At 36.9% G+C, this 12,416-nt stretch overlaps 3 protein-coding genes across 5 annotated transcripts; all 3 read right to left on the reverse strand.

Annotated features, from left to right (window-relative positions):
- Positions 1-106: 106 nt before the first annotated feature.
- On the reverse strand, positions 107-4,128 carry LOC110419095 (RNA-binding (RRM/RBD/RNP motifs) family protein). 3 transcript variants are annotated; one of them, XM_021431983.2, is made up of 5 exons: positions 3,799-4,128; positions 3,535-3,647; positions 3,015-3,241; positions 1,549-2,737; positions 107-707 (listed from the first exon to the last, which is right to left on the reverse strand). In XM_021431983.2, exons 3-5 carry the CDS (start codon positions 3,234-3,236, stop codon positions 694-696), a joined length of 1,425 nt encoding a protein of 474 aa, XP_021287658.1. In that variant the 5' UTR covers positions 3,237-3,241; positions 3,535-3,647; positions 3,799-4,128; the 3' UTR covers positions 107-693. The 3 variants fall into 3 exon arrangements, with proteins under 3 accessions (XP_021287658.1, XP_021287657.1, XP_021287656.1); XM_021431982.1 differs by lacking the exons at positions 3,535-3,647; positions 3,799-4,128 and having other exon boundaries at positions 107-819; positions 3,015-3,460; XM_021431981.2 differs by lacking the exons at positions 3,535-3,647; positions 3,799-4,128 and having other exon boundaries at positions 3,015-3,458.
- A 1,836-nt stretch (positions 4,129-5,964) lies between these two features.
- Positions 5,965-8,090, reverse strand: LOC110419089 (putative inactive receptor kinase At4g23740). Its single transcript, XM_021431971.2, has 2 exons — positions 6,947-8,090; positions 5,965-6,649 (listed from the first exon to the last, which is right to left on the reverse strand). Exons 1-2 carry the CDS (start codon positions 8,088-8,090, stop codon positions 6,000-6,002), a joined length of 1,794 nt encoding a protein of 597 aa, XP_021287646.2. The 3' UTR covers positions 5,965-5,999.
- Positions 8,091-9,827: 1,737 nt separating this feature from the next.
- LOC110419098 (Protein kinase superfamily protein) lies at positions 9,828-11,449 on the reverse strand. The gene is made up of 3 exons (XM_021431986.1): positions 11,337-11,449; positions 10,695-11,198; positions 9,828-10,533 (listed from the first exon to the last, which is right to left on the reverse strand). Exons 1-3 carry the CDS (start codon positions 11,337-11,339, stop codon positions 10,135-10,137), a joined length of 906 nt encoding a protein of 301 aa, XP_021287661.1. The 5' UTR covers positions 11,340-11,449; the 3' UTR covers positions 9,828-10,134.
- Positions 11,450-12,416: the final 967 nt, after the last annotated feature.

The following is a 12,416-nucleotide window of genomic DNA, read 5'->3' on the forward strand; positions in this document are numbered from 1 at the left end:
GCCATGTTCTTGAATCCGCCTGATGGAGAGCTTAGCAGCAAAAGCAAACAGTTATTACATGCATGACGAATAAAGTTGTTTGATGTAAATAACAAATGAATCAGAATACTTTGTAACTTATTTGATTGGGATTTTATATGGATATCCCTCTAATGTTTCACACTAGTAAATTGAACAGAAAGTCCTTACAATTCTGAGAGAAAAACAATCCCAGATAATATGAAGGAAATATAAGGACAAGAACCAGCAACTCTGCCAGGCATTACAGCAGCTGAAAAAATTACAAAAAAAAAAAAAGGAAAAAAATTAATACCCTATTGTTTTGATGTACTACTACTGGCATGCCTTGCTGGAGATGCATGGTACATTAATTGGAACCAATCATCCGGAGTATATATCCCGCAATCTGATTTTACACCTCACTCAAATGCCAAGAAAGGACCTAAATTTTCACTATTAAAAATAAAAAAGAAAAAAAAATCAAATCTCAAACCTTACACAAAATCCCTTGTAACTGCTCACTCTGAATGTGTATATTTCAAATCAATAACCCTCGTTAGTGCTATAAGATCAATTTCCGTGTAAGCTGACATAGTAATGAGGCAGTTGTATCAAATTCACAAACTTTTCACCTGTTTGCTCAAATTCATTCAAACCTACATTATAACTTCTGATATCCAAGTAACAGATCTCCTAGGCAGCAATTCCTGAATAAGAAACCAACAAATATAAGAATTAACAAATGCAGCCAGCTGGCATACGACTCTCGAGCCTCAACATATCAGCATAAATGAAATGTTCAGAATCAACGTCAAGTATCTGCATGTAAAAAATCATCTTTCAGTCCTATGACAATAATAATTTTCAGATTATTGAATTTCTTCTATGCGTAGCAGAACAAGTGCAGGAAAGACACTAATTAAGTTTGATATTGAAGTTAACTTTCGCTACTGATTTCTTCCAAGTTACATACAACAAGATCAAGTTGATGCAGGCCCAAAAGAAAAGTTCTGACAAATATTCACTGATGCGAACTGTTAAAAAAGCAAGCATATATGCAGAGAGGTCGGATAAAGTAATTGACACCGATGGATCCTATCATGGCACCACAAGAAAAGTAAACAGTTGGCTGTCCTTACAGGAGTTGAAATCAGATATGACTAAAGATAAGACTTCAGAGTCCATTCCAAAAACAATTGCTAAATAAGGAAAAACGAGTATGATCGCCACCTTAAATTCAAACTCCATGAACTTAAAACAAATTAGTTCTACCTTATACAAATGAATTTATCTTTATTCTTTTTGACTCCCTCTGCTAATTAGATGCCAGAAACAAGTTTATATTGATTTTGTCAACATCCATAAACTATAACTGCAATTTTGTTTCCAGCAAAAAGAAATTTTCGTCTAGAGTTAAGAAAGTTCAACCCAAACCCTGAAGTTGAAAGTAGTTATTTGCATCCAGGTAAATCTAGAATAAATCTAACCTAAATTCAAAAGCTATTTCTCAAAAAACAAAAAACTTAACGAAACTAAAGAGAGTATTACCTCTATTGGACTGTCTACTTGCAACACTGTAACTTCCAACATAATCCTCAGAAGTTCGTACAGTAACATCTGATGATATATTGCCAAGCCCATAACTGAATGAGCTAGAGCCATCTAAGTCAGGAGTTGCAGACCGCCAAGTTGAGTCACCATAAACTGAACCACTGCGGTAGAGATCCCCATAGGACCCCTCAAAACTACCAGTTGACCCAGCAAATGATGATGTTGGAGCTGCAACAGTGCCACCGTTTCTCCCATATCCTCCCCCTCCCAAACCATAGTTATCATCAGCATTCCCATAACCAGCACTCCCAGTATAGCCAGAAGCATTCCCTCCACTTTGTGCAGGAGAAGGGCTCCAATTTACTCCACTATTTCCTAAAGAACCAAAACTCCCACCTCCAGAACCCAAGTAACCACCAGGGCTGGAAGCATTTGAGGCATTGCTTAGGCCTCCATTTCCCCAGACATTCCTAGTAGCAGAGCTCAAAACAGAATCATTTCTTCCACTTCCTACACCGTAGCCGATAGGAGTGTTATACCTGTTTGAATTCCCACTGTAATAGGGACTAATTATTCTTCCGTATCCAAGACTGTTGCCAAAGTTGGAACTCCCACCATAGCTAGGACTCATTCCTGGTTCCATATTCATACCTATTCCATATCCAGTGGTACTAAATGGAGGAAACCCAGTTCGACCACTAGCAAGAGGATTAAACCTACCATCCATCCTGACTCCAAAGCCTCCAAGTGGGCTAAGATTATATCCCTGAGCATAACTATTGAGGAAGTTGGCAGCCCTACTCAAACCATAATTATACCCAATCATAGGGCTGCGGCTGGGGCCTGGAGATAGTTCTTTAGGAACTGCCCTCTTGACCTCAACCAATTTCCCGTTGAGTTCGTGGAATGTTTTATGCAGGACTCTGTCTACTGCATCCTCTGAATCATAAGTAATGAAGCCGAACCCTCTCGGCCTCTGCGTGTTATGATCATACATCACCACAACATCAGTAATTGAACCAAACTGATCAAAGTACTTCTTAAAGTCACCCTCAGTGACCGTAGATGCTAAACCTCCAACAAAAATCTTTTTTGTGCGTCCAGGACCAGGAGATCCAGTAATGCCACTCACGTTCCTGTTTAGAATGTGTTGATCATCCCTAGGAACAGCCTTCTTTGCCTCAACCTGAACATTGAGCAGTCAGAAACTTTAATCAAACAATTGTATCACTTTTTCTGTCCCAAGCTAACAACTGGATAGAAATTCACTCAAACAAAGCCATACTAAGTCAATGCCAGAAAATAGTTCAAACTCACTGTGATTATCACAAATCTCAAATTAATTGAGGAGAAATAACATCCCTCCTCTGTTGGCATTTTCTAGTGTTTTAGAAGGAAAGAAAAGTTTAAAATCCCAATTCAATCTGTAATGCATAAAGGATAATCATAATCAAGGCTCTCACCGTGCGACCATCAATCATATGCTTATCCATAATTACCCTTTCAGCAACAGCAGGATCAGCAAAGACAACAAAACCGAAGCCACGGGCACGACCTGTGACACGATCTCTCATGATCATTGCCTCCACCACTTCCCCATACTTCCTGAAATACTCCTTGAGACGTTCCTCATCGGTGTCCCAAGATATCCCACCAATGAAGAGTTTACCAAGATCTGATTCCATCTTATCTGCAATCACCATCATCAACCACCGATTTCAGTCCCAGAAAGAAAAATCTAAACTTTTCTCAAAACAAAATACCACAATCGGATTCGAATATTAAAATTTTTCAAATTCAATCAGAATCCTAACACCAATTCAATAAATGAAACTCTTTGATAACTTTAAAAACCAATTCTGAATTATCAAATTATCATCAGCAGCTAAAAGGATCCATCCTTATTCCGGAAAACAAACCAAAACAGATCAAAATGTGAACAATAACAACAATCAAACAGGAAAATTAAAAGAAACAACATACCTTTTCTTATGAATTATAGACAGAACCTGATCAAGACAAAGTGGGTAGTTGTCAAATCCAATCTAGGATCATCTGAAAACTTCATGCACCAATCAGAAAACAACCCAAGCTTCCTGGTAATCACAAAAAATTCAGAATTGAGACCAAATTATGTGGATCAAGACAAAGGAAAAGTCCAGAGAAAGATCAGGAAACAGAGAGAAAAACAGAGAGAAACAGAGATGCGGAAGGAGAAGGAAGAAGAAGAAGAAGACAAAAATTTACCATCTTGGAAATGACCCAGTTTAGAAAATGGGAAGCAAATTAAGATCTGAGATGAGAAATGATGGCAATGGAAACAGAAGAGGAGTTTTTGTTGCTCATTTTTTATCTTTCTCTTTAAAAAGGCCTTTCTCTCCTTCTCCCCTCTCTCTCTCTCTCTCTCCTCCTCTGTTTCTTTTTCTATCTTTCTTGGTTATTCCACTCCTCTTAATTAAATCAAAAGAAATGGAATTTGAGGAGAGAGGTAGAGAGAGAAGAGAGAGAATATATATGTAGAGGGAGAGAGAAGATTGAGATTGGCAATCCTCTGGTGTAAGAATATTTGGAGTAGCCTAAAGAGTGATGGCAGGAGATGGTGATGTTTTTCTTTTTTTACTTCCTTTTTCTTTTTTTAAGAAAATTAATAAAAATTATATTTTGATTCTTGTACAAACATTGAATCAATTAAGCATATGGCATTAACTATTCCTTGCTTGGGATTGCATGTTAGAACCAAAATCATGTTTCAACTTTTGCATTTTTAATCATGAAGCAGACTTTTGGACCACTTTTTTAGACCTTAAATTTCCATTTTTTAATCATTAATTTCTTTTTCTTTTTCTTCTTATTTTATATCATATGTTGATAGACAGGTTGGTTCAAAAAATTTGGCATGCTGTTGTTTTCTATGTTCATGTCTACAATGGAAACCCTTTTGGTACAGATTGTGCCTGCCTGGCTTGACACCACACACACAATTAGTGGAGTTAAAACTTACATGTTAGACCAAAGCTCATGACATAAAAAAATAAAAAAAAAGGGAGGGGAGGTGGTTTTAAGAACATCATCAGATTATTACAAGTTCATGGCAATCATCATGTCATGTTCTGGATTTTGTCTTAAACCTCTTCAAGATAACATTGAGGATTGAGTTCTGAAATCAAGTACAATCCAATGTTTGTTCAGTTTTGTTTTAAGCCATCTGTGACATTTCAGATTTGATGCATTCACAAGTTAAAAGCCCTTTGATTAGACAGATACCAAAATCAACAACCAGAAAGGTTTAGGAGGCTTCATTTCTTCTCCCCACATTAGACCAAAAGTCCTATTAAATTAGTGGCATAAGTGACCAACATCAGCCAGCTAAATGTTGCTTGATCTAGTCCTTAATCTCCTATTTAAACCTTAATTTCGATGTTAAACTACACGTTTCGGAAAGTTCAATGAGGGTCCTTGGATGCTTATATTATTTTTTTTTATAATTTTCTAATATTGGTTGAACAACTTTTTGCAGTTAGGCTGGCATAAAAATTTCATTTGGTGTAAGCAGAAAGCAAGGTTCAATGCCTAATCTGGTTTAGAAAAGAGATATCGGATTGTAGTGAAGATATTTTTGGGATATTTAATGATTTGGCCTGCATTTTCTTAAAATATATATACATAAGAGAACAAACCAATCTAAGAAACGATGTTGAACCATTACAACAGGTTGATGATCCCAAATGGCCAAATCCCATTATTTCTGCCATCAACTTCTCCATGACAGAAAATTCATGAAATTGGATACATAACAAATGAAAGAATTTTAACTTTTCTTTCATAATTTATTAAAAAATATTTGTGAATGCAAGTTGCAGCAGGGATGCTACTGTTTGAGCATGTTTCACATGTCATTTTGATCTTATTTCAAGACTTATGATAAAATGATGATTGCCTTGATAGTTTTTCAAAGTAGAGTATATTTCTAAAGTTATTACATAACTCGGAAATAAGGGTAGTGGAAGAACAAAGAAACTGCAGTCTGGCATGCAGATTTCACCCTGATAGAGCTGCACAGCAACAGGTAAGTAATAAATGTTAAGCTTGCTACATTAAACATAAACTTTCTTGGTTTGGATTAAACAGAAGTATCTTGCAACCCTTCCTGCTTGTGTCAAGGTCTCAGATGAATTTCAATTAATAAGTGTTAGAAGGTACCTTTCAAAGAAAAAGAGACAAGCAAACAACAGACAAGTGCTTATAAAGTCTACTATGATAATAACATGACTTATGGTCGGATTCACTCTTCCTCATTATGTACATTGGCTTCTGCCTTTCCTGTAAAAGGCTTAGATAGAATGTCTTATTGTACTTAACATGGAAGTTCTTCCTGCTAAACAGAGGAAACGGTACTATTGTTCTAGTGCTGAAGTGAAAATGGAATATAAAACATATCGAAATGTCCACTAATAATTTGATCCTGGAGTGTCCCAAGTCTCAGGTATGACACTGTGAAGTATACAGCAATCTGGATGGCCGGATTCAAAAGAAGACGTAGAAGAAACCGAAAGATCTCCGTGTGCAAACAAAGCCTCATCTATCTTCTCCAAGACCTCTGATGCAGCTGGTCTATCTTGTGGGGAATGAGAGACACACTTAAGAGCAATATTCAGCAAAGGAAATGCCCACTGCAAAGCAGATTTACTGACCTCCTTGTCAAAGACCTCTCCAGTCCATTCTTCCCTCACCATCGATCTGACCCACTTGGGAAGGTCTACACCAGTTTTTTCCACAGTTTTGCCAGTAAGTAACTCCAGTAGGATAACTCCAAAGCTATAAACATCGCCTTGTTCTGATAAACTTTTCTCGGGTGCAGTATAACCATTGGAGGAGAAGAGGCATTGCTCTTGGGGATTTAAAAGTCTTGAAATCCCATATTCACTTATTAATGGTTCCATGTTTTCACCCAACAGTATATTTGAGAGCTTTAGATTTCCATGAGGAATGATCTCCTGCTCGTTCGAACTCTGATATATGAACGCCAAACCCCTCGCAATGCCACTTGCTATGGTCAGCCTAAGTCTCCATGGAAAATCTTTTTTCTTCTCAATGTAGTCTGCATGTTAACAAAACAATTATCTGAGATACAGGACAGAAGACATTTTGACAGCTAAAGCCAGTCATAAAATTGTTAATTAAGTTCAAAAACAGATGCTAAAAGATCAAGATGATGAAAGAACGTTGGTCTCAATTTTCTCGTGCTTGTGTGAAAGAATAATGCAATGCCGTAATGCTTGACCACCTTGGTCTGTACATGAGTGAGGTGTGGGTGCACCTGCATGCTTGCTGGAAAGCCTAAATTGGTTTGATCACGGGATGACCAGCCTCATTGATCTTAAGATTCTCAACTTACCTTTCAGCAGGTTTAGGAGGCTCCCATTGCTCTGATACTTGTAGAACAGAAGCTTTTCTTCATTAGAACAATTGTAGCCAACAAGCGGTAGAATATTTCGATGCTTCAAGTTACCTATCTGCCTCATTGTCTGGGCAAACTCTTCGAAGGACACCTGCAATTTCTTCAATCTTTTGACAGCATAAGTGGCATTGTTCTTAAGTATTACCTTGTAAAGACTGCTGCAAAGGCCCTGGCTTCGTAAGTCTGCTGAGGCTTCTAGGAGATCATCTAGTTTAAAGCTTTCATGATCTTCAACAAAGAACACAAGCTCTTGGTGCCTATCCTCAGGCTTCGCTTCCTCTGTAGCACCGACTGGAGGAAATTTGAGAGGAGATTCTTTGAGAGCATTCAGAATCTCCTTCTCTCTATTTATTTTATCAGCCCTCTTGCTCAAATAGTATAATAACAGGAAGAACAACCCACTGCCAAGAACTAAGGGCAAGATAGCCAACAATAGATTGTTTGACTTTTTATCACTAGAGTCCTTTGGAGGAGCTGAAGCCCGTTCATCATGTCCTGTTGTTTTTAAATGACTATCTCTTTGCAATGCGACTGGTTCCTTGGAATACTTATAAACATGCTTAAATTCCTGTTTCACATGTGGGCCGATGGGAGTAAAATGATTGTTAGAGATGTCCAAACTCCTGAGATATTTCAACTTAGTTAGAGTGCCAGGAACTCTCCCAGTTAGAGAATTGCTACTCAGATTTAGATACCTCAGCCTTGTGCAGTGTGATATCGAGCTAGGTATAGTTCCATGTATAAGATTTCTTGCTAAGCTGAGAACTTCAAGGTTTTGGAGCATGCAAAGGTCATGTGCATCTATTACCCCACTAAGATTCAAATTATCAAGCCTTATTTCTAATATGGAGGTACCCTGCAGATTGCACTTTACACCTTTAGACTTAAGCAAGCAGGGATTTTGTGACAACTCATTCCATTGAGTTTCCAGTTTGTTTTGGGGATCAACAGATCTAATGAAGCTAAGGAAAGATTCGGATTCGTTGAACTTACCTCCCATGCAAACTGTGGCTAATAGAGGAAAAACTGCAATGCATATTAGCCCCTTCAAAAACAGGTCAAAATCTCCCCTTCTGTACATCTTTAGACTACTTTGTTGGGTCATCAAAAATGTGGCAAGATGCAGTCATAACTAGTTTTCTACCCAGGAAGGCACCTTGATAGAATCACAATACATCATTGTTCCTCCTTGTTTCGATAAATCTTATAAGGACATATTCCATCTTAGTTCCCAAAGCTTCATGTATGCATTTTTTAATACTTTATACAAGCAACATTCACAAACTTCACGTAATTCGATATCTTCAATGAGACACCAGACTCATACTAGAATATTACTGAGACATATTCACTATTTTGCTCGTAGTCTGTTGGTTTCTGCTAACATTTTGAGCTATCATAATCTCTTCTGATCAGATGGCTGCAGAATCATGCCAACAAACATCTAAAACTTTTCTTTCTTTCTGTAGATCATCATACTAACAGTAGTTTGATTAATTTTTTGATTAAGGAAATTCATGGAGCAACATCATCATCAAGAAGTGATAAGATATTTGGACAAGAACAATGTTTGTCTTTTGGAAAGTCCTAATTAACTAAACCTTGTACTGTAAAGCCAAGAAGCAGCAAACATGCATTGACAAGCAGAAGGCAACAGGCATACCTCATACTCAAGTTATTAACTTGCTTGGGTTATCAAAAGTTTACCCTTTCTTTTCCTTAAATCAACCTAAAATAAAGTTATGTTTCCTTGGCCTGATCTTTGGGGATGTCAAATGCGATATGTCTGGAAATCTCCCAATCTGCAGAGACAAGAAGAGCTGGCAAAGACCATTCTTCTGCCTGTTCAATCATCAGTCAACCCTTTCAGACATCCAACAAAGACATTATCCCTTTGACTAATGGATTTACAGCTGTTTTTTCCTGGAACCAAAAGGCTTCTATTTCACCAGCAAGTTGCAAATGACCCAGTCAATTCACATGGTTGGTTCTATTAGCCTCTCACATTCCAATCCAGGCCTCACTGTTCATCAAGGAATCACATTGCAAAAACATGAAAATACGTTTAAAAATGAAAATCATGGTTCCATGTTTTGTTTGAGAACATTAAATTTTGCTTTTTGCCTCAAAAGTCAGCCAAATGAATTTTATAATATGATTAGTTTTCTAATTTGAGATTGTAGTGGGGGAACTAGAATCATTTAAAGAGTTGAAAGTTTCTCCCCCAAAAGCACTGATTAAAGGCAGACTAATTCTAAGCATATATATCATTATACTATATTCTCCATATTCAATTTTCCCATCCAAACTAACCCATTTTCTTACAAAAGGAAATACAAAAAAGCAAAGCAAAAGCACTAGACAAACTTATGATGCCAAATTCTACAAACCCTTTTTTTTATTTTGGGAAAATGGAAAAACCAGTCAGACCAGATCAGGGCCAGGCTTGCAATAATTTTCCCAACAAATTTGAGCGTGACAGCAGTATAGAAAAAAGAAAAGGAGAAGGTCTCTTTGTCACCCAACTTCCCTATAATAAAATATGCTTCTCTTCACCACACGCCAAGAGCTGTGCTTTTACATAGGCTTGAAAGGTCGTTTCCTTGAACGTCACATTCTCCTCATAGGTTGGCTCTCCTCAAAGACATATAAGCATGTTCTTTACAGCCCCATTCAAAGGGATTCAATTTGAATCTATCAGATTTTGCTTTGACTTTACTTCGAATGCAATTTGAATCTGAATTGATCTTTTATCCGTGTGTTTGAATTTTCAAATTCAAAAAATTCATGTTCAAGATATTAAGAGTTTTCCATACAATAAATCGTAAATTTTTGTCTTTCCCATATATATTTAGATATATTGTATGTTTGAAAAAACAATATGTACAAAATGAACTTTAGAACCCTTAAAAGATTAAGCAACTTTCCTTCCCCTAAAAGGAACTCTTCTAAGTTATCCAATTAACCTACTTGTAAGAGAGATTTAAGGGGAAAAAAAACCTAACCATTGATTTGGATTTGCATCCAAATCAATCATGAACACTATAAGATTAGACAAAGATAAACAATACAAAAACCCTAGGCCTAATTCAGTTATAGATACTACATTGAAAATTAGCATTTAGTCATGGAGAAATTCCGCTATCAATATTTTCATCATCATCATCAACTTCATCGAAAAATGAGTCCCGGAGGAGCTCCGCTGCAGAGGGCCTTGCCCTAGGCTGAGCAAGGCACCTCTCAATGAATGCCTTGACGTCCGGATCCCTAACCTTGCTCAAGGCTTGAGGCCTCACCCCACTGCACACCTTCTTGTAAATCTTGGCCACATTGTCACACTCACTATAGGGGATTTCCAAGGTCACCATCTCAAGCACACACATACCAAATGAGTATATGTCGACAAGTTCTGTGTAGTCTTCCTCGTACAGCTCCGGTGCCATGAATTCCGGTGTCCCGAGGACTGAATGTGCCAAATGGCTCTTCCCCACTGTGGCTGCCAATCCCAGATCACCAATCTTAACCTGTTGAAGATACTGAAACAGTGAATAAAACTATAAAGTAATAAGAGAATTATATTCTCTATACCTTTTACCTTCTTTACTTTTCCTTGCTTTTTCCTAGTAACCAAACATTTAAAAAAGAAAGACAGAATCATCACCATCATCTAACCATGAGCATATACCTGGCCGGTGTTTCCATTAACAAAAACATTGCTGCAATTGAGATCTCTGTGAATGATACAAGGCTCATGAGTATGCAGATAATCCAACCCTGTCAAAATCTGCTTCGACCATTTCTTCAATGCCTTCATCGACACCTGCCTGTGCTTCTTCCTGTACTCCCTCAAATTCCCAGAAGTACAGACTTCTGTAATGAAATTCAGGGTGTTATGTTCCTGGTCGCGCCAGACATTGTGCAACGAGATTATGTTCTTGTTGGTCAATGATCTCAGTAACCGAACCTCTGAAAACAGCCTGTCGATCATCGACGGATCGTTGGAAAGGTTCCTCAGTTTGACTTGGTTCCATGCAACTTCGATCCCTTCTTCTTGATCAAATGCGCGGTAGACCCTTTTGACCGCCCCCGAACCTAGAAGTTCAGCGTAACGACCATAACGGCCAGTCGGATCGACCTCTACAAACGGCTCCGAATCCTTGTCGGATTGCTCAGGATTGACCCCAGGCATCTGCTCATGAAAATCACGCACACACATAAGTTAAAAAAATACAAAAAAATCATGCAAAAACTTGCGGACTATACAAAGATTTTGCCATAAAAAACGAAGGATTCAACCCAAAAACACAAAAGGGTTTGGAGAACTCACCATAAAGGACAAAGGAGAGATATGAGAAGCAGAAACTTTATCTGCAAGAAGGGTAACCGAACACGAAGTTAGGGAAAAGCTAAAGGGTTTTGACGAGTGGTATTTATAGGAGAAGTTTTTAGGTTAACAAGATTTGGTGGATTAACTAGGGTTAATTTATATTAACCTATATAGGTTTAATTTATGAATGTTTATGGTAACTAAAAAATTAGTTTAGGAAGTTCGGATTGTCCCGGATTACGATTTTAATTGAATCTATTTTTATAATTAATAGCAATTCATTACTAAACTTTAAAATAAAAAAAAATTATTTTTTTGAATTTATATTCAATACACTGTCCGATCTTATACACTACTAATGAATTAGATGACAATATGGATTAAAATATATACTCGATGTATAAAAAATTTTGATTTTGATTGGTCGTTTTAGTTTTACCACGTTGTACATGCTTTCGGAGCTGGTTTCTAGGTTTTGTTTCCTTGTATGTAGGAAAATAAAGAAGTCAACGTTGGCGACAAAAGATTTTGATATTGAATCATGACCGTCCACGTAAGCATGTGGGTGGTGTTTGACGAGGTTTGGACGGCCTAGATGAAACTAGAGAGGTCAAGTGATTGGAGAAGAGAAGAAAGTCTTGATTCCAAGTCTATGACTTTGAATTTTCTACATTGCGGGGATAGTCAATGGGCAACAATTGGCAGTGCGTTTGGCTTGCAAGAAATTAAAATTGTTCAAAGAAAAATCAAATTTCGTAACTTAACGCGTCAAATATATATAATATGAATTATTAAAGAGTACGATTCGATTTTTTAAAAAGTAAAATATTAAAATCGTTGACTTAAAATTAAGTAATTTTGTAATCATAAATCGATAATTTAAACACGATACAATATTATTGAAATAAAAATTTCAATTTCGATTTCAAAATTATTAAAAGTTAATATATGAAAATTTTTTCTTTAAATTTAAATTAAGATGTTAACCTATATTACATCGATTTTTTTCTCAAGTTTTGGATTTTTATCGATACTTTCATGCTACCTTATTTATATTAATGGAAACCATTTTAATTAATT

This window comes from Theobroma umbraticum, unplaced genomic scaffold (genome assembly GCF_002168275.2).
Source record: "Theobroma umbraticum cultivar Fairchild unplaced genomic scaffold, ASM216827v3 scaffold_67.0, whole genome shotgun sequence".
Lineage (NCBI taxonomy): Eukaryota > Viridiplantae > Streptophyta > Magnoliopsida > Malvales > Malvaceae > Theobroma > Theobroma umbraticum.